Genomic DNA, 26,955 nt, shown 5'->3' on the forward strand with positions numbered 1-26,955 from the left:
CTTGGCTTCTGTCTTGCCAGATACAGGTTCTATCCTGACCTCACTAGTTTTTGTTTGCTTGCTTTTTAGGGACAGAGAGAGAAAGAGAGAGAGAGAGAGAGAGAGAGAGAGAGAGAGGGAGGAAGGGAGAGAGATGAGAAACACCAGCCTATAGTGTTACTTCATTGACTGCTTCTCATATGTGCCTTGACCTGGGGGCTCTAGCTGAGCCAGTGATCCCTTGCTCAAGCCAGCAACTCTGGGATCGTGTCCATGATCCTACACTCAAGCCAGATGAGTGCGCCCAAGCCAGCCATCTCGGGGTTTTGAACCTGGGACCTCAACATCCCAGGTCGATGCTCCATCCACTGTGCCACCACCACGTAGGCTCTCCTGGCTTCACTATTGTCTGTAGGTTCTTCCCCTCTGAGTACGACTTCTCCAGATGGGTCTCAGACCACTTTTGTCCTCAGCGGCCACTGCTGGAATTGGCCTTCTCTCCCTGGACAAAGGTCCAATGCAGCTGTCAGTCCGTGCCTTTCCTTTTCTCCATTTAGCTAGCTCCAGAATCTGCTGCACAGTATTCCTCTTTAGGGGTCAGATCCTGGCCTTAGGATATCTTGGCTTAGCCTTAATTATGCAAACTTCCTATCACATATATACAATTTGCATACAGTCTAATAGCATGATTCTACAGATCAATGAAAGCATTTTAGATTAAACTGATGTAAAAACCACAATGAGATTATCGCTTCACACCCACTAGGATGGCCATAATTAAAAAGACAAGTGTTGACCAGAATGTGGAAAGATTTAAACACTCATACACTTCTGCTCAGAAGGTAAAATCATGCAGTTGCTATGGAAAACAGCTTGGCACTTGCCTCAAATGTTAAATATAGAGTTATCATATGGTCTGGCAATTCCACTCCTAGGTGTGTACCCAAGAGAAATGAAAAAGTGCACACAAAACCTTGCATGTGAATGTTCATAGTAGCATTACTTTTAATGGCCAAAAAGTGGAAACAACTCAAATATACATCAACAGATGATAGATAAATAAAAGGTGGTAGATTCACACAATAGAATATTACTCAGCTGTGAAAGGAATGAGGTGCTGATATGTGCTACATAGATGAACTTTGAAAATGTTATGCTAAGTGAAAGAAACCAGACCTAATGTACAATTCCATTTATATGAAATGTCCAAGATAGATAAATCCATAGGGAGAAATTAGATTAATAGTTGTCCAGAGCTGGGTGTTTAGGGGGAAATGAGGAGTGAAACCCTGTAACTGGTAATGAAAATGTTTTGGGGGATGAAAATGTTCTAAAATTGATTGTGGTGATGGTTACACTACCCCGTGACTATACTAAAAACCATTGAATTGTACTCTAGCTGTACTATGTACAAATAGGTGAATTATATGGTCTATAATGTGGCATATAATAATATGATTTTACAAATATTGATCGACTTACGACCTATGCAACTTACGACCATTCGACTTTATGACCACAATTGCTAGCCATGACTGCTCCGCGTCTGGCAGCACAAGCGTTGCCCAGCTGGGCGTACAACAGTGCAGACCAGCTTCTGGCAGCACTACCATCTCTGCGTGCACCATTTCAACTGTTATCCCAGACTCGGTACAGCAATTTGTGTTTTGTGTCTTGGATATTTTTCATCAAACCCCTCCCAAGATGTCTACCAAGAGGAAATTGTCTTTGCAAATATTAAACCAGTTGTACTGGTAATGCAGTGTTTTACTTAAACTTGCAAATGTAAAAATAAGAAACAAAATGGTGTAGAGATGATACAAATGGCATAAAATGAACAAAGAAAATTATGATATATAACAATAATGAAAGAAAATTATGATAAAATATGACTTAAAGATTTTTATAACATCATTTTACAGTACTATACATATAGCCTACTCAACTTACAACCAAATCATGTTATGACCGGTCTGTCGGAACCAATCATGGTCATAAGTCGAGCACTAGCTGAATATATATTAACAGAAAAAGATGAACTTTCTTGGTAGTAAGTTGCTTTTAAATTTTTATTGTCATACCCATCTCTATTTCTATTTGCTTCAGCTTCGTAGATAATTGCTTTTCAGAATAAAGTGGCCATTCACTGGGGCTTTAGACAAATGGTGAACACACAGGAGACATTCATTTCTTTGGTCTCCACTTCTAGAACTATTGCTCGGAGCTGCCATTCAGTGTGGCAGAGCCATATCCCACCGCACCTGCCACCCCGTCCGTATCCTGAGAGGGGGCTATGAGTCCTTCTCAGCCACGTACCACTTCTTCCGGACGCAGAAGATCATCTGGATGCCACAAGTAAGGCAGGGTGCTGAGCACAGGCAGGCACAGATGGGGCCTGGCCTTCCCTTGAGGACCACGGGGTGGGGAGCAGGGTGGGATAAAGAGAAGGAGACAGACAATATGGAAAAGATAGAAGAAATTTGGAAGACTGGGCCTGGGAAATGAACGTGGCGTAGCCAGGAGACCCAGTCCAAGATTATGAATTTATAATTGTCAGATTTGGGCAAAAGCCAGTATGGTGATTAAGAGATGGGGCCTGTTCAGAGGGCAGGATCCCAGGGGAATTCTGGATGGTGGTTTGCAGTCAAAGTCAGACAAGCAGAATTGGTGTCATGATTCAAGGCTGTCTCAATTTAATTTGCTCCTGGATGGAGAAGGACGAGAAAGCAGTCCTTGCCTATGAGAAGTTCTCACCTAGTAGGGGAGGCAAGGGGTGTGGCCAAGGGACACAGCAGGCATATGGAGCCCAGAGGATGGGCACTTCCTTCTGGAGCCAACCTGAAGGAGGAGGAGCTTGTGAGGAAGAGGGGTGAGGATGTACAAAGCAGGCATTGGGTGGCAATGAGTTGGCAGGCAGGGGCCGGTCCCTAGGGGGCACTGTGCAGGATCTGGTCTACTGAGGAGTATGACCGCAATGGAATGTCACCATGCAGAAGGCTCATTCTTGCCAGTACCTGCCTTTAACTGTGCTCTCATTTTTGCCCTTATCACTTGCTTGGGCAGATTTCATGCTTTCTGGCTTCTTTTGATAATGAAAATTTTCAATTTAGTCATATTATAAAGTGATTGGGGAAATGTGCATATTAACTGGATATTTGATGATAGTAAGGAATTATTATCATACAAGGTGGGGCAAAAAGTAGGATTACAGTTGTGAGGATGCAAAAGTTTATTTTAATTTTTTTAATGTTTACTTTATTGATTTTAGAGAGAGAGGAAGGGAGAGAGAGAGAAAGACAGAACATCAATCTTTTCCTGTATGTGCCCTGACTAGGGATTGAACCAGCAACCTTTGTGCTTTGGGATGATGCTCTAACCAATTGAGCCATCTGGCCAGGGCCAAAACAGTTTATTTTCATATGATCATTTATTAATTATTGTATTATTTTTTACATAAATGACTGTGAACCTACTTTTGCCCCACCCTGTATTTCTTTAGGTTGTGATGACATTATTATGGTTATATTTTTTCAAATATGAGTTTGCATCTTTTAGAGAAACAAAATGGAATACTTATGGATAAAATAATATGATGTCTGAAATTTTTTTTCAAAGTAATCCGGGGTATGTTGGGAAGTCAGTATAAATAAAACAAATCGGCCATTAGTTGATGGTGTTTGTAGAGGGGAGATAGATCCTGGGGTTTATTATACTAGTCTCTCTACATTTGTGTCTTTTTGAAATATTGGCCTGACCTGTGGTGGCGCAGTGGATAAAGCGTCGACCTGGAAATGCTGAGGTCGCCGGTTCGAAACCCTGGGCTTGCCTGGTCAGGGCGCGTATGGGAGTTGATGCTTCCAGCTCCTCCCTCCCTCCTCTCTCTCCTCTCTCTCTCTCCTCTCTAAAATGATGAATAAATAAAATAAAAAAAAATTGAAATATTTTTTTAAAAGTAAGAACAATCAGTCCACTACAAGTTAGGCTAGTTTAACATTCCAATCTCAAATGAAATCTCATCTCTTCCCATCCCCGAGGGACAGCGTGGGTGTGCTGGGGCTGGGAATGGGGAGAGTGTGGCTTAGCTTCAGAGACACGTCCTCTCTTCCAGCCCGGCCACTGTGGTGCCGAGGGTCCAGAGCGGGACTCTGTTGGGTGACTGGCTGCTGTCAAGGGAGGGGAGATGCCTTCTTCTCACTCTGACTCCACCTGGTTCTGTTTGCTGCTGGTGGCCTTTGATGCAGGTTTTTCGGGTTCTGTTCAGGGGCCCTGTCTGTTACTGAGGATCCCACACAGAGAGAGCCAGCTGAGAATCTATGCTAAGAATACCCCAAATCTCTCCCCTTTCCTTGGTAGCCCATGACCCCACACTGCATCCATCCTTCTTCAGCTGAGTCCCTGAATGCACCACAGGGGAGAACAGTGGTGAGAAAGAGGCCCAGGTGGACCTCGCTGCAGCCCCTTCTTGCCTTGCTGACTTGACAGCTCCAGCTAGCTTGTGTGAAAAGGCAGGGACGCATGTCTGAGGTCATGCCTGTTTCCAAATCTAGGATATTCATGTCAAGTTCTCCAAAGGACTACCTCCTCCCCTTCTAAGATATACAGCTAGTCTCCCATCATGCAGATACACCTCCTTGCTCCTAGAGGAACATCCCTTACTGGCTTTGCAGTGTTCCAAGCAGCATTTCTCTGCAAACATAATGCTGCTGATAACTCATTGCCCCTCCCCTTTTAAAATTTTATTAAGGTATAATTGACATAGGAATAACTGCACATATTTAAAATGTACAATGTGGTCAGTTGTTTGTTTGTTTGTTTGTTTTTTTGTATTTTTCTGAAGCTGGAAATGGGGAGAGACAGTCAGACAGACTCCCGCATGCGCCCGACCGGGATCCACCCGGCACGCCCACTAGGGGCGACGCTCTGCCCACCAGGGGGCGATGCTCTGCCCCTCCGGGGCGTCGCTCTGCCGCGACCAGAGCCACTCTAGTGCCTGGGGCAGAGGCCAAGGAGCCATCCCCAGCGCCCGGGCCATCTTTGCTCCAATGGAGCCTTGGCTGCGGGAGGGGAAGAGAGAGACAGAGAGGAAGGAGAGGGGAGGGGTGGAGAAGCAAATGGGCACCTCTCCTATGTGCCCTGGCCGGGAATCGAACCCGGGTCCCCCACACGCCAGGTCGAAGCTCTACCGTTGAGCCAACCGGCCAGGGCCTGTGGTCAGTTTTTAAATTTTATTTTTTTGCAACAGAAACAGAGAGAGGGACAGATAGAGACAGACAGATAGGAAGGGAGAGAGATAAGAAGCATCAATTATTTGTTGCAGCACCTTAGTTGTAACCCCTTGTTCAAGCCAGCAACCTCGGGCTTTAAGCCAGAGACCTTTGGGCTCAAGTCAGCAACCATGTGGTCACGTCTATGTTTCCACGTTCAAGCCAGTGACCTCACGCTTAAGCTAATGAGCCCAAACTCAAGCCAGCGACCTCAGAGCTTTGAACCTGTGTCCTCTGTGTCCCAGTTTGATGCTCTATCCACTGCGCCACTGCCTGGTCAGGCCAATGTGGTCAGTTTTGACATGTGTATATACCTGCAACTTGCCCTCACCCCCAGTCTTATGTAGGTTGGAAAGAGGGGTGGGGTTATGGCTGAGGTAGCTATCAGGGCCTGGTGGGAGTTCTACCCTAGTCGTTGGTGGTCTTCCCTGAATTGTAGGTGCCTATTTTTTTGCCTCTTTCTGCTTTTTTAATAATTCAGGAGCAAAAGTGAAAGCCCCACTCCCTTCCTGTTATTGTTCTGATTCACTATAGAGCAAGGGTGTCCTTATTGCTCCCCAAGGAATTCCTCTGTGAGTGGAGATGGAGCCACCAGATTTGGGCCCTGAGACTGCCCTTCTACCTTAGACAGAGTAACTTGTAATTCCCTGTTTTGCATGTGGTATCCCTTAAATAAGATTTCATTTGAGCAAAGGGGTACTGTGATTAAAAGAAGTGTGAAGGCCACACTAGAGAGAGATGAAGGTGAACCACGGAATGATTTTATCTTAAGGGGTGGCATGGCGTGGTTAGATTGCACTCAGCTAAACTCGGATTGTAGTTCAGAGGCCAGACCAGTGGGGAGAGAGTGGGTTTGGGGAGACCTGCTAGGAGGTAGGGATGGAGAGGAGACAAGAGATTCAAGATATATTGATACTTAAAGAGTGGCATTGATTAATATAGGGGGTGGGCCATGGGAGAGGGAGGAGGAATCTAGGTGTGGATGACATGCGGCCGGTGGTGTGGCTCATTGATGTGGTGGACACAGGAGGAGAAGGCAGTGTGTGGGGAAGGTAAGGGGCTCAGTTTGGACATGTTAATTTCAGATACTTGTTTCTTTTGCATTTGTCAATGTGGTGGTCAAAATTGTGTCCTCTAGAATTCACATGTGCTTGCTCTTTACAGCACAGCATGTTTTGATCCATGCCATGCCCTCTTCCCCTGCCACCTGCACAAGCACAGGAGAGGAAACTGGTTTGAAAGCAGCAGAGAGAGAGTTGGTAGATTTGTGATGGGTGTTTAGTGAGATTTTCCAAATGGAAGTAGGAGGATTTCACTTGGCACCAGCAAGCTGAGCATCCTGGGAGATGTCAGCCTGAGCCCTGGGGATGCTTTGGGTCATATCTGCAAATAGTGCATCTGCCTGCAGGTAAAAGGGTCATGAATCTACTTTGCAAACTTGAGGATTTGCTTTGCCTGACAACTTCGGAAGGATGTGGGCTTGCAGTGGATTCTCTGGGAGGGCAGATGTGTTGAGGCCAGAAGACTGAAGGACTGAAGTGGACAGTGAAGTAGCCTGAGATACTTAAGATGCTATTTCTGAGTCACACTTAGAGCCAGAGGAGTTTTTAGAACTGAGTTTGACCTTTGAAGTTACATAGGTCAGCATTTCCCATGAAATACTAATTGAAAAAATTGTAGCCTTACAGATATTACACGTCAGTTTACACAATGTTGGTAGAATTCTTTTTCTTTTTCTTTTTTTGAGATTTTGACTAAGTTTTATTTTACTAAATATCAGAAGTACATTTTCTTTTTTTGTGTGACAGAGACAGAGGAAGACAGAGAGAGGGACAGATAGGGGCAGATAGACAAGAAGGGAGAGAGATGAGAAGCATCAATTCTTTGTTGTGGCACCTTAGTTGTTCATTGATTGCTTTCTCACATGTGCCCTGACCGGAGGCTACGCAGAGCAAGTGACCACTTGCTCAAGCCAGTGACCTTGGGCTCAAGCTGGTGAGCCTTGCTCAAACTAGATGAGCCTGCACTCAAGCCAGCAACCTCAGGGCTTCGAACCTGGGTCCTCCGCATCCCAGTCCAAAACTCTATCCACTGTACCACTGCCTGGTCAGGCCAGAAGTACATTTTCAATTTATACCAACCATAACTATATAGCTGCTGTTTTATTACAAACATATGTGTCCTGACCAGGGATCGAACCTGCAACCTTGGCGCACCAGGACAATGTATATCCACTAAGCCACCCAGCCAGGGCTGATAATAAAACTTATTTTATATAGAACAGCTAAGTGGAAAAACGAATTGATGCTTCCCCTTCTCTCCCTCTCCCTTCCCGTCTCCACCCTCCTCTCAAATCAATGGAAAAAAATTTTAAATTAGTTTTATTATTTGGTGATAATTTTTTTAACCATGTGATTGGTGCTCTAATAATCTTTCCTTGGAACAATTATATTTTATAAATCACCCCAGCTTTATTGATATGTAACTGATACATAATACTATATAAGTTTAATGCGTACAATGTGGTGATTTTACATATATATATATGTAAATGATTATTAAATGATTACCATAATAAGGTTAACACAGCCATCACCTCACAAAATTATCTATTTGTGTATGTGGTGAGAACATTTAAAATCTACTCTCTTAGCAATTTTCAAGTATAAAATACTGTTATCATCATGCTGTACATTAGATTCCCAGGACTTGCTCACCTTATATCTGGAAGTTTGAATCCTTTGATCAACATCTCCATATTCTCCCTCCCTGCCCCAGCCCCTAGCAGCCACCACTCTACCTTCTGTTTCTATGTGTTTGGCATTTTTTTTGTGTTTTTTTTTTCTTTACAGGGACAGAGAGAGAGATAGATAGGGTCAGAAAGACAGGAACAGAGAGATGAGAAGCATCAATCATCAGTTTTTCGTTGCGACACATTAGTTGTTCATTGATTGCTTTCTCACATGTGCCTTTACCGTGGGCCTTCAGCAGACCGAGTAACCCCTTGCTCGAGCTAGCAACCTTGGGTCTAAGCTGGTGAGCATTTTTTTATTTTGCTCAAGTCAGATGAGCTCGTGCTCAAGCTGGCAACCTTGGAGTCTCGAACCTGGGTCTTCGGCATCCCAGTCCAATGCTCTATCCACTGCACCACCGCCTGGTCAGGCATGTTTGGCATTTTTATTTTTATTTTTTATTTATTTGTATTTTTCTTAAGTTGGAAACGGGGAGGCAGTCAGACAGACTCCCGCATGCGCCCGACTGGGATCCACCCGGCATGCCCACCAGGGGGCGATACTCTGCCCATCTGGGGCGTCGTTCTGCCGCAATCAGAGCCATTCTAGCGCCTGAGGCAGAGGCCACAGAGCCATCCTCAGCGCCCGGGCCAACTTTGCTCCAATGGAGCCTTGGCTGCAGGAGGGGAAGAGAGTGCCAGAGAGGAAGGAGAGGGGGAGGGGTAGAGAAGCAGATGGGCGCCTCTTCTGTGTGCCCTGGCGGGAAATCGAACCCAGGACTCCCGCATGCCAGGCCAACGCTCTACCACTGAGCCAACCGGCCAGGGCCCATGTTTGGCATTTTTGATGTCCACATATAAATGAGATTATTTGTCTTTCTCTGTCTGAATTATTTCACTTAGCATAATGCCCTCGAGGTCCATCTATGTTGTTGCCAATGACAGGATTTCCTTCTTTTCCATGACTGGATAATATTCCAATATATACATAATATATACATGTGCCACATTTTCTTTACCCTCTTATCTATTGATGGACACTTAGGTTGCTTCCATGTTTTGGCTATTGTGAATAATGCCCCAATGAGCGTGGGGATGTACATATCTCCTTGAGAGACTGATTTTGTTTCCTTTGGTTATATGCCCAGAAGTTGGATTACTGATTACTAGATCATACCATTTTAATTCTTTAGGAACCTCCATACTATTTTCCATAGTGCCTGTAGTTGGTGGATATCTTTACTGCCAGACTTCTTTAAGCCTTTTATTGCTAATGTGCATGGTGAGTTTCAGAGAGAGGGATATCACAGGTACTGCTTCCTGAATATACTTGGTTTTCTGAACCCTTTTTTCTCAGGGCATTGTGAAGGACCAGTTTTTAGAACACACATTGGGAAATGTAGAAACAATTCTTCTCTTTGTTTGTTTGTTGTTTTTTTAAAATTGATTTGAGAAAGAGAGAGAGGGAAAGACAGTAAGGGAGAGAGATGAGAACCATCTCTTGTAGTTGCTTCACTTTGGTTGTTCACTGATTTCTTTTCATATGTGCCTTGACCAGGGAGCTCAAACAGAGCCAGTGACCCCTTGCTCAAGCCAGCGACTTGGGCTAAAGTCAGTGACCTTGGGCTTCAAGCCAGCGACCTTGGGATCATGTCTATGATCCCGTGCTCAAGCCGGTGACCTCAGGGTTTCAAACTGGGGACCGCAGCATCCCAGGTCAGTGCTCTATCCACTGCACCACCACCAGTCAGGCTTCTCTTTGTTTTTCTTTTCTCTTCTCTTCTCCTTCCTTCCTTCCTTCCTTCCCTCCTTCCCTCCTTCCTTCCTTCCTTCCTTCCTTCCTTCCTTCCTTCCTTCCTTCCTTCCTTCCTTCCTTCCTTCCTTCTTTCTTTCTTTCTTTCTTTCTTTCTTTCTTTCTTTCTTTCTTTCTTTCAGGAGAGGAGATAGTGAGGCAGATTCCCACATGTGCCCCAGCAGGGATCCACCCGGCAACCCCCTGTCTGGGGCCAGTGCTCTATTACTGAGCTATTTTTAATACCTGAGGATGATGCACTCCAGTGGAGCTATGCTCAGTGCCTGGGGCCACACTCGAACCAATTTAGCCACTGGCTGCAGGAGGGAAAGAGGGAGAGAAAAGGGAGATAGAGGGGAGAGAGAGAGGGAGAGAAGCAGATGGTTGCTTCTCCTGTGTGCCCTGACCAGGAATCGAACCCAGGACATCCATATGCCAGGCAATGCTCTATCCACTGAGCCACTGGACAGGGCTGTCTTTGTTTATTTTTTTTTGTTTCTGAGAGAGAGAGAGAGTGAGAGAGGATGAGAAGCATCAACTTGTAGTCGCTCTCACTTTAGTTGTTCTTTAAACTCCTCATATATGCCTTGACTAGGGCTCAAGCCAGTGACCCTTTACTGGCTAGCCCACGCTCTGAGCTGACCACCTCAAGACTTCGAGCTGGCGCCCCAGTGTCCCAGGCTGATGCTTTATTCACCATGCCACCACCAGTCAGCTTCTTTGTTTTTGAAAGAAACAAAAATTTTTTCTTCTTTTAAGATTTTATTTATTGATATTTTTAGAGAGAGGAGAGAGAGAGAGAGAGAGAGAAGTGGGGAGAAGCAGGAAGCATCATAGTAGTTGCTTCCCATATGTGCCTTGACTGGGCAAGCCCAGGGTTTTGAACTGGCAACCTCAGCGCTCCAGGTCGACACTTTATCCACTGCGCCACCACAGGTCAGGTGAGAAAAAAAATTTTTTTTTAAATTTTATTTAGAAAATTAAATTTAGGTTCTGGCTGGTTGGCTCAGTGGATAGAGCATTGGCCTGGCATATGGACATCCAGGGTTCATTCCTGGTCAGGGCACACAGGAGAAGCGACCATCTGCTTCTTTCCTCCTTTTTCTCCCCTTTCTCTCCCTCTTCCCCTCCCATAGCCAGTGGCTGGATTGGTTCAAGCATGGCCCCAGGCACTAAAGAATAGTTTGGTTGGGCCGAGGGTGTCAGCCTCAGGTGCTTGGTTGATTTGAGCATCAGCCCATGAAGGTGTTGCCGGGTGGATCCTGTTAGGAGCACATGTGGGAGTATGTTTCACTATCTCTTATCTTCTCACTTAAAAGAAGAAAAAAAAAGAAAGGAAGGAAGGAAGGGAGGGAGGGAGGGAGGAAGGAAGGAAGGAAGGAAGGAAGGAAGGAAGGAAGGAAGGAAGGAAAGAAGGAAGGAAGGAAGGAAGGAAGGAAGGAAGGGAAGGAAGAAAGAAAATTAAATTTAACAGGGTGACATTGATCAATAAGAGTACAGGCCAGGCGGTTGGCTCAGCGGTGGAGCGTCGGCCTGGCGTGCGGGGGACCCGGGTTCGATTCTCGGCCAGGGCACATAGGAGAGGCGCTCATTTGCTTCTCCACCCCCCCTCCCCCTCTCCTTCCTCTCTGTCTCTCTCTTCCCCTCCCGCAGCCAAGGCTCCATTGGAGCAGGGATGGCCCGGGCGCTGGGGATGGCTCCTTGGCCGCTGCCCCAGGCACTTGGCCGCTGCCCCAGGCGCTAGAGTGGCTCTGGTCGCGCAGAGCGACGCCCCGGAGGGGCAGAGCATCGCCCCCTGGTGGGCAGAGCATCGCCCCTGGTGGGCGTGCCGGGTGGATCCCGGTCGGGCGCATGCGGGAGTCTGACTGTCTCTCCCCGTTTCCAGCTTCAGAAAAAAAAAAAAAAAAAAAGAGTACAGGCCAGGGCCTGGCTGGTTAGCTCAGTCGGTTAAGAGTGTTGTCCTAAAACAACAAGGTTCTTAACTGACTGAGCTAACCGACCCGGTTGCGGGTTTAATTCCCGGTCAGGGCATAAATGGGAAGCAACCAAAGAATGCACGACTGAACAAATGAATGCTTCCCTTCCCCTGCCCCTCTTTCTCTCTGTCTCTCTAAAAATCAATAAAAATTAAGCCCTGAATAACTCAGTTGCTTGGAGCATTGTTCTGGAGCAGTGGTAGTCAACCTGGTCCCTACTGCCCACTAGTGGGCATTCCAGCTTTCATGGTGGGCGGTAGCGGAACAATCAAAGTATAAATAAAAAGATAGCTTTACCTATAGTAAGATAAAGATTTATAAAGATTTATTCTGCCAAACTTAGCGAAAATCCGACATAAAGTACTTGGTAAGTAATTATTATTATATGCTTTAACTTGCTGTAACTCTGCTTTATAGATTTTATAAAGTAAAGTTACTTCCCTACTTTATAAATCACCATTACTGTGGAACTGGTGGGCAGTTAGAAAATTTTACTACTAACAGAGATACAAAAGTGGGCAGTAGGTATAAAAAGGTTGACCATCCCTGTTCTGGAGTATGAAGGTTGCTGGTTTGATTTCCCAGTCAGGGCACATTTAGGAGCAGTTCAGTGTTTCTGTTTTTCTCTCTCCCTGTCTCACTGTCAAAAAAATAAAAATAAAAATAAATAAACATAGGTTTCAGGGAAACATTTCTATAGCATTTGAACTGTTGATTATGTTGTGTACCCATCAAATCTTGCTTACTATAATGTTGGACCTGGAATTTAGTAAGCATCTATTAAAATAGTGTACTTTTCACCTTGTCTCTCTCTCAGAACTCATTAGAATTTTATTAGAATTCATTTCCTAATGACAAATAGGCTCTTGTGAGTAGTTTCATTGTTGTTGTTGTTTTAAAGGTATTTAAATTCTGGTGACTTCAAGTGTGATAAAAGGGTTGTTTTCTTCACCCTTGCCCTCCCCCCAACTGGACACACCCTGGGTTTATGCAGTTGTTGGCCTTGGGGTATTAGATTCCAATTTTTAGACTCCACAGCCAAATGCCAACAGGTGCCGTGAAGGAAAGTGGGATGCTGGTGTTCAGATTCAGCACACTGTACCATGATGCAGTGCTATGGCTCAGTCTTTCTATTACCACCAGCCCTATAATTCCTTTGCAAGTTATTACCTGCCAATCTCTTTGAATGAACAAATCTCAATTTCATTTACCATCGTGGATTATTTCTCTAATCTTGTTCACTAAATCACATTTCAAGAGATTAATACCCACCTCTGCAAATGAAAACAACTCCTTCCCTGGGGAATATTTATAGCAGCCTTTCTCCTTCCCTGCCTCAGGAACTGGATGAATTTCAGCCATACCCTGTTGAAATAATGCCAGGCAAGATCTACCTGGGCAATTTCAGGCAAGCCTGCGACCCTAAAATTCAGAAGGATTTGAAAATCAAAGCACATGTCAATGTCTCCATGGAGACGGGGCCATTGTAAGTAGCAATACTATTGATTTTTAAAAATGAGTTTTTACTTATTTATTCATTCACTTATTCATTCATTTTAGAGAAGAGAGACAGAGAAAGAGATAGAGAGAGAGAGAGAGAGAGAGAGAGAAGAGGGGAGGAGCAGGAAGCATCAACTTCCATATGTGCCTTGACCAGGCAAGCCCAGGGTTTCAAACTAGCGACTTCAGCATTCCAGGTTGACGCTTTATCCACTGCGCCACTATAGGTCAGGCCAATACTATTGATTTTTTAAGATTAAGTATCATTTGTTTATACAAGATTTCTGGTGCCATTCATTTATAGAATTGAAAGGACTCTTAGAAGTCAGCATACACTGGGGTAGGGTCTGCACTTAACTTCATCTTTTCCTGGCCTATATTTTGTTCGTGGTTTGGCTGTGGCATCCTCTGCTCCCATACTTGCCATTTAAATCTCCCCTAAAGTAATACTTTCCTGGTATTTAACGTTATGGTACAAAATACCCTATTCTACTCTGCTATACCTATCTCAGGCCCTCCAAGAAATAACCTTAGTCCATTCATGCCACTATTACAGAATATCATAGACTAGTGGTTTATAAACAACAGAAAGTTATTCTTATGGTGCGAAGGCTGGGAAATTCAAGATCAGTGCAGCAGGAATTTGCTGTCTGGTGAGAGCCTGCTTTCTGAACATAGACAGCCATATTTTCACTGTGTTCTTACATGATAGAAGGCGTGAGGGAGCCTCCCATTCATGAGGCTCCATCCTCATGATTAGATTTACCATCCCACCTTAAACAACTAAAAAAACCTAGACAAAACATCTAAAACAATTTTCAGACAATGGTCAGTAGACAACACAGGATAGATAGTGAGTCCTGGGAGAAGGGAAAAAACCAAAGTGAGCCCCATAACCAATATAGCTTATTTCTTAGAGATTGCTTGCAGCTCACAGTACAGCTCACAGAACAAAACAGATCCCGCCATCCCTTCTGAGTTGAGAGAATAGAGTTGAGGATCCAGAGAGGTCCAGTTGGCTAGAATTCACAGGAGAGCACTGCATGGAGAACAGAGAGCTGAACCTAAAGAAAGGGCTCTGCACATCGGCAGAGTCCCCCAAAGTCTCCAGCTGAATACTTATAAGCATATGCATGTGGGCAAACTACTCAAGGCTGGAAGAAAACCAGTAGAGAAGAATGGACAGTACAGTCCTCAGAGATTATTGGGACCAAGAGTAATTTGTGTTTCAAGTCAGAGTAGACAAAACATGTCATGATATACAGGGCATCAAATAGAGTACTGAGAAGAGTATTATCTCAGTAATGAGAAACTAGCCCCAGATTAGGGATGAAAACGCACCTGTCTGAGATAAAAAATACACTGATTGGAATTAATAGCAGATAAGACACTACAGAAATAAGATTGGAGCCCTGGCCGGTTGGCTCAGAAGTAGAGTGTTGGCCCGGCATGTGGAAGTCCCAGGTTTGATTCCCAATCAGGACACACAGATGAAGTGACCATCTACTTCTCCACCCTCTCCCCCTCCCTCCCTCCTGCAGCCATGGCTCATTCGAGCAAGTTGACCTTGGACACTGAGGATGGCACCATGGCCTTGCCTCAGGTGCTAAAATAGTTCAGTTTCTGAGCATGGAGCAACAGCCCCAGATGGGCAGAGTATTGCCCCATAGGGGGCTTGCCAAGTGGATCTCAGTTGGAGCACATGTGGAAGTCTTTCTCTCAGCCTACCTGCCTCTCACTTAATTTAAGAAAAAAAAAAGGTGAATTTGAAGCTGTAGCAATAGAAAATATCCAAAATGAAACATAGAAAAGAAAGGACTTAAATAAAAAAGAACAGGCCTTGGGTGGATAGCTCGGTTGGTTGGAGCACTGCCCTAAAGTGCAGAGGTTGCTGGTTCAATCCTTGGTCAGGGCACATACAGGAGCAGATCAATGTTCCTGTATGTCTATCTGTCTGTCTGTCTCTCCCTCCTTGCCTCTCTTGTTAAAATTGATATATAAAAATAAATAAATGAAGAAGAACAGAACTTCAGTGAGATTGAGACAGTTTCCAGTGGCCTACCATATGTATAATTGGAATTTCCAAAGGAGAGGGAAGTAGAGAGACAGAAAATGTTTAAAGAAATAATGGCCATTTTAAAAAATTTGATTTACACACACACACACACACATTCACAGATCCAAGTATCTCAACAGAAAGAAAACCACAATAAGGCACATCCTCTCAAATTGGTTAATATCAATGAAAAGAGAAAATTCTAAAAGTAGCCAGATAAAAAGATGCATTACATACCAAGGAACAAAAAATGAGGAGAAAAAGCCAAATCCAAAAGGCTGTATATTATATGACACCACTTATATAGCGTTTTTGATGTTAACAAAATTTTAGAAATCGAGGACAGGTTAGATTACAAGGAGTTAGGGAAGGAGGTTGAAGAAGGACAGTGTGGTTACTAAAGGGCAACACAGGGGGTCTTAGGTGTTAGCACTGTTGAGTATCTTGACTGGGAATAGCTACATGAATCTGCAGAGGTGGTAAATTTGTACAGAATTTATTACACACACACAAATATAAGAAAAACTGAGGCAACTAATTGCGATTGATAGATTAAATCAGTGTGAATTTCCTACTTGTGCTTTTATACTATGGTTTTGCAACTGTTACCATTGGGTAAACTGGACAAAGTATATGAGTAATTTTCCTGTATTATTTCTTAAAATTTCATGTGGATCAGTAATGATATAAATAAAATTTTATTAATATTCAATAATAAAAGAATGGCCCTGGCCAGTTGGTTCAGTGGTAGAGCATCAGCCTGGTGTGTGGAAGTCCCGGAGTTCGATTCCTGGTCAGGGCATACAGGAGAAGCAACCATTTACTTCTCCACCCCTCCCCTCCCTTCCCCTTCTCTCTCTCTCTCTCTCTCTCTTCTTCTCTCTCTCTCTCTCTTCCTCTCCCACAGCCATGGCTTGATTGGTTCAAGTAAGTTGGCCCTGGGCACTGAGGATGGTTCCATAGCCTCACCTCAGGCACTAAAATAGCTTGGTTGCCAAGCAACAGAGCAATGGCCCCAGATGGGCAGAGTATCGCCCTGGTAGAGGGCTTGCCAGGTGGATCCCAGTCAGGGCACATGTGGGAGTCTGTCTCTCTGCCTACTGCTTCTCACTTAATAATAATAATAATTATACATATATAAATAATAAAAATAAAAGAATAATTAGGAAATATTTTGAGGCATTTTATGCTAATATGTTTGAACATTAGGATAAAATGAACAAATTTCTTGAAATACTCAAGCTACCAAAGCTCATGTAATAATAAGTACATAATCAGAATAGCCCCATATTAAAGGAATCACATTTATAGTTAAAAACCTTTTTACAAAAAAATCACTGGTGAATTCTGCTAAACATTTTTTAAAAAATTTATTCATTTTAGAGAGGAGATAGAGAGAGAGAGTGTGTGTGTGTGTGAGAGAGAGAGAGAGAGAAAGGGGGAGGAGCAGGAAGCATCAACTCCCATATGTGCCTTGACCAAACAAGTGCAGGGGTTGGAACCAGCGACCTCAGTGTTCCAGGTCAATGCTTTATCCACTGCACCACCACAGGTCAGGCTCTGCTCAACATTTAAGGAAGACATTTTACACAAACTTTTTCAGAAAATAAAAGAGGAGGAACCCTTTCCAATTCATTTAGGAAATCATCATTATTATTATTTTTTTTTTTATTTTTATTTTTTATTTTTTTTTATTTATTTTTTTTTTTTTACAGAGGCAGAGATAGACAGGGACAGACAGACAGGAACGGAGAGAGATGAGAAGCATCAATCATCAGTTTCTCGTTGCGCGTTGCATCTTCTTAGTTGTTCATTGATTGCTTTCTCACATGTGCCTTGACCGCGGGCCTTCAGCAGACCGAGTAACCCCCTGCTGGAGCTAGCGACCTTGGGTCTAAGCTGGTGAGCTCATTGCTCAAACCAGATGAGCCCGCGCTCAAGCTGGCGACCTCGGGGTCTCGAACCTGGGTCCTTCCGCATCCCAGTCCGACACTCTATCCACTGCGCCACCACCTGGTCAGGCGAAATCATCATTATTTTATACCTAAACCTGTCAAAAGCTTTACAAGAAAGGAAAACTACAGTCTATTAACATCATGAACATAGGTACAAAAATTCTTAACAAATTTTTAGCAAATGGGATTCTCTCTCAAATACATAAGAAGGATAATATCTTACAAAAATGTATTTGTTCTCTGGCCAGTTGGCTTAGTGGATAGAGTGTTAGCCCAGCTTACAGACATCCTGGGTTCTATTCCCGGTCAGGACACATATGAGAAGTGACCATCTGCTTCTCTCCCCCTTCCTATCCCCCCCCTCTCTCTTTCCTTCTCACAGCCAGTGGCTTGGCTAGTCTGATTGTTGGCCTCAGGCACTGAGGATAGCTTGGTTGGTTGGAGTGACTATCTCAGGCACTGAGGATAGCTCTGTTGATTCAAGCATCGGCTCCAGACAGAGGTTTCTGGGTGGATCCTCTCTATCTCTCTCTTCCCCTCCCACAGCCAAGGCTCCATTGGAGCAAAGTTGGCCTGGGCGCTGAGGACTGCTCCATGGCCTCCACCTTAGATGCTAGAATGGCTCTGGCCGCAAAGGAGCAACACCCCAGATGGGCAGAGCATTTCCTCCTGGTGGGCATGCCGGGTGGATCCCGGTCAGGCTCATGCAGGAGTCTGTCTGACTGCCTCCCCGTTTCTAACTTCAGAGAAATACAAAAAACAAATAAACAAACAAAAAAAACTATAAACAGAAAATTCCTAGAAATTTAGAAATCAATTTCTAAATAGTCTATGGATCAAAGAAGATTTCATAATGGAAATTATGAAAAATTTCAACTATATGATAATGATAATATATCAAAACTGGTGGAATGTAGCTATGCTGTGTTTAGAAGGAAATTTACAGCCTTAAATTTATTTACTAAAAGGAAGAAAGGCTCACCATCAACTAGTTACCATTCATCTCAAAAAATTAGCAAAAGAATAGTGAACTAAACCCAAATAAAGAAGAAGGAATAATAACAATAGATAACTGAACTAAAAACAAAATAGAGAGGGTCAAGGAAATCAAAATCATTTCTATTTATTTATTTATTTATTTATTTATTTATTTATTTATTTTTTGTATTTTTCTGAAGCTGGAAACGGGGAGAGACAGTCAGACAGACTCCCGCATGCGCCCGACCGGGATCCACCCGGCACGCCCACCAGGGGCGACGCTCTGCCCACCAGGGGGCGATGCTCTGCCCCTCCGGGGGCGTCGCTCTGCCGCGACCAGAGCCACTCTAGCGCCTGGGGCAGAGGCCAAGGAGCCATCCCCAGCGCCCGGGCCATCTTTTGCTCCAATGGAGCCTTGGCTGCGGGAGGGGAAGAGAGAGACCGAGAGGAAGGAGGGGGGGTGGGGGTGGAGAAGCAAATGGGCGCTTCTCCTATGTGCCCTGGCTGGGAATCGAACCCAGGTCCCCCGCACGCCAGGCCGACGCTCTACCGCTGAGCCAACCAGCCAGGGCCATTTCTATTTATTTTTTAATTTGTTTTGAGAGAGAGAGAGAGAGACAGACAGACAGGAAGGGAGACAGATGAGAAGCATTAACTTGTAGTTGCAGCACTTTAGTTGTTCACTGATTGCTTCTCATACACGCCTTGACCGGGGTGTCTCCAGCTGAGCCAGTGACACCTTGCTCAAGCCAGTGACCTTGGGTTCAAGCCAGCAACCTTTAGGCTCAAGCAAGCAACCATGGGGTCATGTCTATGATCCCACACTCAAGCCAGTGAACTCTGGGTTTCGAACCTCGGTCCTCAGTGTCCCAGGTCGATGCTCTATCCACTGCACACCACCTGGTCAGGCTAATATTAAATTTTTTTAAAGAATAAAGAAGAGAAATAATTTTCAACTTGTTTTATGAGACTAGCTTAGCCCTGATTTCTTTTTTTTTTAACTTTTTTAATGTTCCTATATGTGCCCTGACCAGGGATTGAACCAGCAAGCTCTGTGCTTTGGCACAGTGCTCTAACCAATTGAGCTATCTGGCCAGTAGCCCTGATTTCATAACCTGATAAAGACATTATAATACAGAAAAATTATAGACTAATTTTCTTTATAAACAAACAAAAGAATAAAAAAGAAAATTAAACACAAAAAGAATGGCTATAAAATACTAAGCAAAATCTTAACACATTGAATACATAAATATCTTTTAAAAAGTATAATAACATGATGACTAAATTGGGTTTATTCCAAGGATACAAGGTTGTTTTAGCATGTGAAAAATCAGTACATATAATTTACCATGTCAACAACCTAGATCAAAAATCAGGATTATCTCAACAGCTGCAGTGAAAGCACTTGATAATATTTACTATACATTCATGATTAAAAAACAACAACAAAGAAAACCTCTTAGCAAACTTGGAATAGAAAAGAACTTCTTTGATTTAATAAAATAGCTACAAAAGCCTCTGTAACAAACATCACACTTAATGGTGAAATGTTGAAAGTTTCCCTTGTGAGTTTGGAACAAAACAAAAATGCCATTATAACCACTCCTATTTAACATTGTGCTTTAGGTCTTAGTTGGTGAAATACGGCAAGAAAGAGAAATAAAATAGGAATCAAAAGGAAAAAACTTTTGTATTCACAGACAACTTAATTGTATATACACAGGAAAGCCAAAACAACCTGCAGATAAGTTGTTAGATTTAAATGAGGTTGCTGGATACAAGATTCATATCCAAATATCAATTGTTTTTCTGCACTCAGATAAAAAACATAAACTGAAATTGTATAAACCTAGTTTACAGTAGCGGAAAAACATTTAATACCTAGGATTATACCTGATGAAGGACGTGTAAGACCTCTAAATAGAAAATTATATCATTACTATAAATGATTAAAGATTACCTGAATAAACAGAGGAAGTACTGTGGTTATGGATTAGAAGAATCAAGTTTGTAAAGATGTTGATTCTTTCCCAGTTGATGTATAGATTCAGTGGAATGCCAATAGAGTTCCAATAGGTTTGTAGAAATTAATACAATAATCCTAAAATTTATATGGAAGTGCAAAGGGCAAAAATAGCTGAATATTAAGAATAACGAATGGGAAGATTTGCCTGACCCAATATTAAATTGTTTAAGACTTAAAAACTACAAGTAAGGATTGTGATATTGGTGCAGGATAGAAAAATAAACCAGGAGCAGAATAGAGTCCAAACAAATTCATACATATATGGATGCTTAAATTTTGACAGAGATTTTCTCCTATATATTTTTTTTTAACTTTTTTTTTTTCATTTTTTTTTAAATTTATTCATTTTAGAAAGGAGAGAGGGGGGGGAGAGGAGAGAGAGAGAGAGAGAAGGGGGAGGAGCAGGAAGCATCAACTCCCATATGTGCCCTGACCAGGCAAGCCCAGGGTTTCGAACCGGCGACCTCAGCATTTCCAGGTCGATGCTTTATCCACTGCGCCACCACAGGTCAGGCTTCTCCTATATTTTCTAATGTCACCTCCTCAGTAAGGCCTTTCTTGACCACCCTGTCTAAACAGCAGCCCCACCATTCTCCTTCCCTCTGACCTTCTCCATTTAACACAGCAGGCTTATTCTCCAAAGTCATGACATATTTCTCCCAGCTGCATTTTATTATTTGCACCATATTCTAGGAAAGTATCATGTTTGGTTAATAATAACAATGTCACATTTACTGAGCACTTACTGTGTGCCTAACAGAAAGTTAAATGCTTTATATCAGGGGTCAGGAACCTATGGCTCGCGAGCCAGATGTGGCTCTTTTGATGGCTGCATCTGGCTCGCAGACAAATCTTTAATAAAAAAATAAAAACATTAAAAATATAAAACATTCTCATGTATTACAATCCATTCATTTCCTACCGCTCATGTTCATGGTTGCGGGTGCTGGAGCCAATCACAGCTGTCCTCCGGGACAACACCAAATTTTTATTGAATAATGGGTAAGGTACATGGGTCATTGTATGGCTCTCATGGAATTACATTTTAAAATATGTGTCATTCATGGCTCTCTCAGCCAAAAAGATTCCCGACCCCTGCTTTATATAGATTGACTTAATCCATACCCCCACCCCCCACCCCTACAATGTAGGTGGGTTTTTGTTTTTGTTTGTTTGTTTTTAGATTTTATTTATTCATTTTAGAGAGAGGAGAGAAAGAGAGAGAGAGAGAGAAGGGGAGAGGAGCAGGAAGCATCAATTCCCATATGTGCTTTGACCAGGCAAGCCCAGGGTTTAGAACTAGTGACTTCAAGCGTTCCAGGTCGACGCTTTTATCCACTGCGCCACCACAGGTCAGGTGGGGTTTTTTGTTTTTGTTTCTGTTATTTTTTTTTTTGTTTCCTGAGAGGGGTTCAGTTCCTTGCCCATACCCCATTACCTGTGCTTTTCTTCTGATTAGTTTTGTAGATGATGCTGACAGGCTTCTGCACATCCAGATAGAAGACTCTCTGGAAGCTGACATTTCGCCCTTTTTGCGTCACCTTTGTCACTTTATTGGTAAGGTGCATTCTCTAACCAGGCAGCAACTGGCCTATGCCCAGGGGGCAAAGAGACCGTGGCACTGTGTTCTCATGCCTATTCCTGATTGCAGCTCTCAGTGCTCAGAAGAGAAAGGGCAGCACAGGCCCAGCCCGGTGTGGACAGCCCTAGGACAAGCCTGTGTCTCCAGGGTCCTCAGCAATATGGGCAGCCACGCGTTTACCTCCAGGGCAGTGGGGCCCAAATAGGAGCTTCAGACTGGACTGAGCGCCCTATGGTCTGGCCGTGGTTGGACTGTAGGCCCTTTTGGGCCTGGCCTCACTGTCCCTCTTGGCCTGTCATGAGATGAGGGTATTGGCCCACCATGGCTGCACATGTTCACGGAGGCCTGCTCTGGGCTGTGCTCTGGTGACTCAGAGGTGAATCTCACTCTGCTCCTGCCCTTTTGTCTGGTGAGCGAGGTAGGGTGGAAGGAAGACTCCAGAGCTTCTGCTTTCCCTGATTTTCACTGTGTTCACCCAGTGCCCCCCGTATTCCTACCACACACAGCAGTGCCCAAAATTGACTTACCCAATCGAAGGTGGCTTTTTCAGTCATCCCCAGGGTTCAGGATTGCCCGAGTTGGGTGTGATCCCTGGAGTGAGCAGCATTGAGTTAGGCCAGAGGCCCTACCCCAGGATTGCCCACTTGGCACCAACTCAGCCCCCAGCCTGAGTCGCTGCATGAGGGGCCAGAGAATGACATTTTGGCTTAAACATCTCTTATTTGCCCTGGATGTTGCAACTATCACTTGACTAGAAGCTGAGACTGAGGCTTGCCTCATGTCCCTCCATGGATGGCAGAGCTCCATGGCTCAAAGGGGGCCCCTTTCCAGTCCTGCCTCACTGGATGACTCTGTGCCAGTCCTTAACTACTTGGTGCCTCAGTTTCCTTATCCATGTGATGAGTCAGTTGGCTTTAATCATCACTGACAGTCTGTGGTTTTGTATTTGGCATGGTTATCTTCAGTTCTTGAGGGGTTACCAACCAGGCTAGGATGCCAGCTTAGATTTCCTCCCCACCCCTCCCTGGCAAGACTCACACACAGATTCAGCATAATTTTTAGTATGATTATAGCTGACTTTTCTGTGCCAGGCGCTGGCTTAAGCAAAGCTGACTTTTGGTACAAGGTAGGCAGTATACTGTTATCCTATTTTCCAGATGAGAAAACTGTGGCTTAGAGTAACATGCCCAGGCCCCACAACCAGTGAGTGGCAGAGCCAGGATTGGCAACCAGGCTGCACGGCTTCTGTCAGCGTCCACGTGCCCCTGGGGGGATGATCCCCTCATTCTCACTCAGGGAGGCCGGCTGGAGCAGACATTCCTGGTCTGAAAGCCTGGAGAGCCAAGGAGAGGACTTTGCATAGTAGGGCTGAGTGCTCAGCAGGTGTGATTCTTTTGAACTGCCAGCTAGGTCTGAGAATCCCCACTTTCCAGGTGATGAAACAGTGTCTTAGAGATGTCATGTGACTTGTCTAGGACATACAGTGTGTCTGTAAAGTTATGGTGCACTTTTGACCGGTCACAGGAAAGCAACAAAAGACAATAGAAATGTGAAATCTGCACCAAATAAAAGGAAAACCCTCCCAGTTTCTGTAGGATGATGTGGCAGCATGTGCGCATGCGCAGGTGATGACGTAACACCGTGTATACAGCGGAGCAGCCCACAGCCATGGCAGTCGAGATGTGGTCTATCCATACAATGGGGAAGTCGGTGTGTTCTGTGGCTTGCTAAATTCGAATCCGTGACCAAAGTGCAACGTGAATATCGGCGCGTTTATAATGAAGCGCCACCACATAGGAATAACATTACTTGGTGAGATAAGCAGTTGAAGGAAACAGCAGTTTGGTGGAGAAACCCCGTTCTGGTAGGCCATCAGTCAGTGACGAGTCTGTAGAGGCTATTCGGGATAGCTACCTAAGGAGCCCTAAAAAATCTGTGCGTGAGCCCACATCAAACTGCACTGAATAGGTATGAAACTGGGAGAGTTTTCCTTTTATTTGGTGCAGATTTCACAGTTCTATCGTCTTTTGTTGCTTTCCTATGACCGGTCAAAAGTGCACCATGACTTTACGGACACACTGTAGTGTGCTGGTTCTGAACCCATTCTTGGACCCACTGAGGCCAGTTCTCTTACAGTAACTCAGGTCCACAGGGAAGGGGCACACACAAGCCCCCTAACCCCAAACCCTTCCTTCTTTTTTTAGGAATTCACATTGAGCTTGGCTCTGTCGTCTTGGTATTTTCCACCCTGGGCATCAGTCGCAGCTGTGCGGCCATCTTGGCCTACCTCATGCATCAGAATCAGCAGACATTGAAGGTATGCATTCCCTGGTCTAGGCTCCAATACAGCCTCATCCATTAAATGGGGTCTGAGCTGCACCTGGGAGAAATGGCTCCTGGGACTGTCTCAGGACCGTAATTGGGGAATGAGAAGGGGAGGCATCAGGGAGAGGAGCTTCAAGTTCGGGGCTTTTCTCAGCACACCAAACCCAAGGGCAAGGTCCCAACTGTCTGGGCTAGAAGTCTGAGGCTGGGTACATGGGGCAGGCCCAGGGACTCAGGCTGGGCAAGGCTGCAGCTGGCAGCACCTTCTGCGTGTCCCCACTACCATTAATCTGTCCATTAGGGTTTGTTCATGGTTCTCCAAGAAAGGTGCATTTTTGCTGCTATTTAGAGGCATGGAATTGCAGGGCTAACAGGGCTTCGGTGGGCACCTCCTCCAATACTTCTCTTAGGGAGAGCAGGCCCAGAGAGGAGAAAGAAGCAGGGACCCATCACAACAAACCTCTTGGGAATTCAGGGCTCCTGACTTCCAGGGCAGTGGTTTCCCACTGTCCACTGCCCACTGCCCACGGAGATGGCGGGCTTACCCTGAGGTGAGGGGGAACCTTGCCTGGCACAGCTGGTACATGATTTCAGAGGGCTTAGCTGGGACCTGAAGAGCTCCTGCATTTGTCCAGGAGTGTGCTTAGAGGGGCAAAGGATAACCATAGTCACAGTCCTTTGTCACAGTTTTGGCTGGTGACCCAGCTCTTTGGGGGTGAAGTTGCAGGCCAGAAATAATCTTGGATATCCAGCAATTCTACTTCTGGGTGTACACCCAAAAGAAATGAAAGCAGGGACTCAAAGAGATATTTGCACACCCATGTCCATAGCAGCACTACTCACAACAGCCAGGAGTTGGAAGCAAACCAAGTGTCCAACGACAGATGATGGATAAATAAAATGTGGTCTCTCCATACAATGCAACATTATTCAGCCTTAAAAGGGAAGGAAACTCTGACATATGCCCCAATATTGAGGACATTATGCTAAGTGAAATAAGCCAGTCACAGAAGAACAAACACTGTGTGACTCCACTTACATGAGATTTAATTAGAGAAATCCTATTCACAGAGGCAGAAAGTAGATTGGTGGGTGCCAGGGGTGGGGGAGGGCAATGGGGAGTTGTTCAGTGGCCATGCAGTTCTAGTTTGGGAAGATGAAAAAGTTGTAGAGATAGAGGTACAATAGAGTGGATGTACTTAATGTCATTGAACTGTGGACCTAAAACTGGTTAAAATGGTAAATTTTATGTTATGTGTGTTTTACCATAATTAAAAAAAGAAAAGAGCCTGGGTGCAGAATCAGAGGGCCCGGGGTGAGAGGCCCAGCTGCCTGCTCTCTGTCACCCCATCCAGGGGAATTGCTGGGGCCCCACACTGGGGGCACTGCCTGCTGGAGCCATGCTTTGGTGTGTGCTGGGCGGGGGTGATGTTGCTGTGAATCTGGGAAGGGAGGCCTGTGCTGTGGGCTTGCAGAGATGCTCTCCAGCTCCCTCCCCAGCAGTGAGTTCTGCTCCCTTCTTCCTGCTCAGAGCTGGTCTGAGCAGAAGGCAGGCCATGCTCATCCACCTGCAGGAGGCTCAGGGAGTTCTAGGACTTGAGCTTCCCTGGAGTTTGAACGGGGCCAATCTGTGAATATCACCAAGCCCGGCCCTGCTGTGGTCCCTGATGTCCTCATTGCTCACATACATTGAGGTGTGGGCACTCCCTGTGAAGATCTTTGAAGCCTTCCAACTTTGACATTTAGTGATGTGTCCTACCCTGACAATTAAATCACAGTCCTCTCTCTGGCCACATCAAAAGCAGGTGTCACAGCTGCTTCCAGAGCCAGCTGAGGTGAGGGCAAAGAAAGGAGTCCCTTCCTCCCACTTGGCTGCTCTATGTTCTCCAGCAGCTAGGGCCAGGCCCCCACAGTAATGGGGTGCATACGGGCCTGCACCCTGACCTTCACTGCAGGGGATGCACAGCTCCAACAATGAGGGTACCAGACATCTAGCATGGTTGTTCTGCTCAGTGGGTAGACTGGCACTTGGATGCCTGATGTCCAGATAATTCTGGTCTCAGGAGAAAGCCTGGTGCTCCCTTCCTGGAACGGCATTTTTTATCTCATCTGCAAAGAGGTCCTGTTGGGGGCACTGTGCAGAGGTGCTGTCTAAATAACTCGAGGCCAAAACAGCTGTGCAGCTCCCGGAGCTGTGGGCAGGAAGCACTGCTGCTGCGGCCTCGCTGGGTCCGCTCCACGCTGAGTGAGTCCTGCGTGGCGGTTAGCTTCTCCTGCTGCCGACCAGGTACCATGGATCACTGACACAAGTGAACCTGGCCTCAGCTCTGCTGCCGCCTGGGGTCCAGGGAGGCGGGCCTGCCTCCCACTGTCTGTGTGATCCTTGGGGTCCTCCTCAGTGCACTAGGGAAGCTGTGTCCCTGGCTGCTGTCAGCTCAGCTGGGACAGTCAGAACCTACAGGACTGGCAAGAATAGTGTGGACCGCTCTCCAGTAACATATAGCTTCCTGGGCTTGTGGTCCCAGCCCAGCTTGGCAGGCACCGAAGACAAGAATGGGAATTTGAGGAATGAGCTGTGAAGAACCTAGCACCCAGAGCCACCCCACCTGTCCTAGGCCTTCAAAGCTTTGGTGCAAGGTTGTGTGGGATCCCAGAGCCAGCAAGCCCTTAAGAAATGAATTTTATCCCTGGCCTGATAGCTTCATTAGAGCATCGTCCTGAAGTACAGAGGTTGCCGGTTCAATCATACATAGGTCAGGGCACAGACAGAAACAGATCTATGTTCCTG

At 45.1% G+C, this 26,955-nt stretch overlaps 1 protein-coding gene across 2 annotated transcripts in view; it reads left to right on the top strand.

Annotated features, from left to right (window-relative positions):
• The window catches only part of STYXL1 (serine/threonine/tyrosine interacting like 1), a 73,318-nt gene that overhangs the window by 40,743 nt on the left and 5,620 nt on the right, over positions 1–26,955 (top strand). For both annotated transcript variants that reach the window (XM_066274504.1, XM_066274505.1), the window contains exons 5-8: positions 2,189–2,334; positions 13,083–13,228; positions 21,720–21,817; positions 24,047–24,159. In XM_066274504.1, coding sequence (XP_066130601.1) covers positions 2,189–2,334; positions 13,083–13,228; positions 21,720–21,817; positions 24,047–24,159 — 503 coding nt within the window. The remainder of the gene's footprint in view (positions 1–2,188; positions 2,335–13,082; positions 13,229–21,719; positions 21,818–24,046; positions 24,160–26,955) is intronic.

The sequence above is a fragment of the Saccopteryx bilineata genome, chromosome 4 (assembly GCF_036850765.1).
Source record: "Saccopteryx bilineata isolate mSacBil1 chromosome 4, mSacBil1_pri_phased_curated, whole genome shotgun sequence".
Taxonomy (NCBI): Eukaryota; Metazoa; Chordata; class Mammalia; order Chiroptera; family Emballonuridae; genus Saccopteryx; species Saccopteryx bilineata.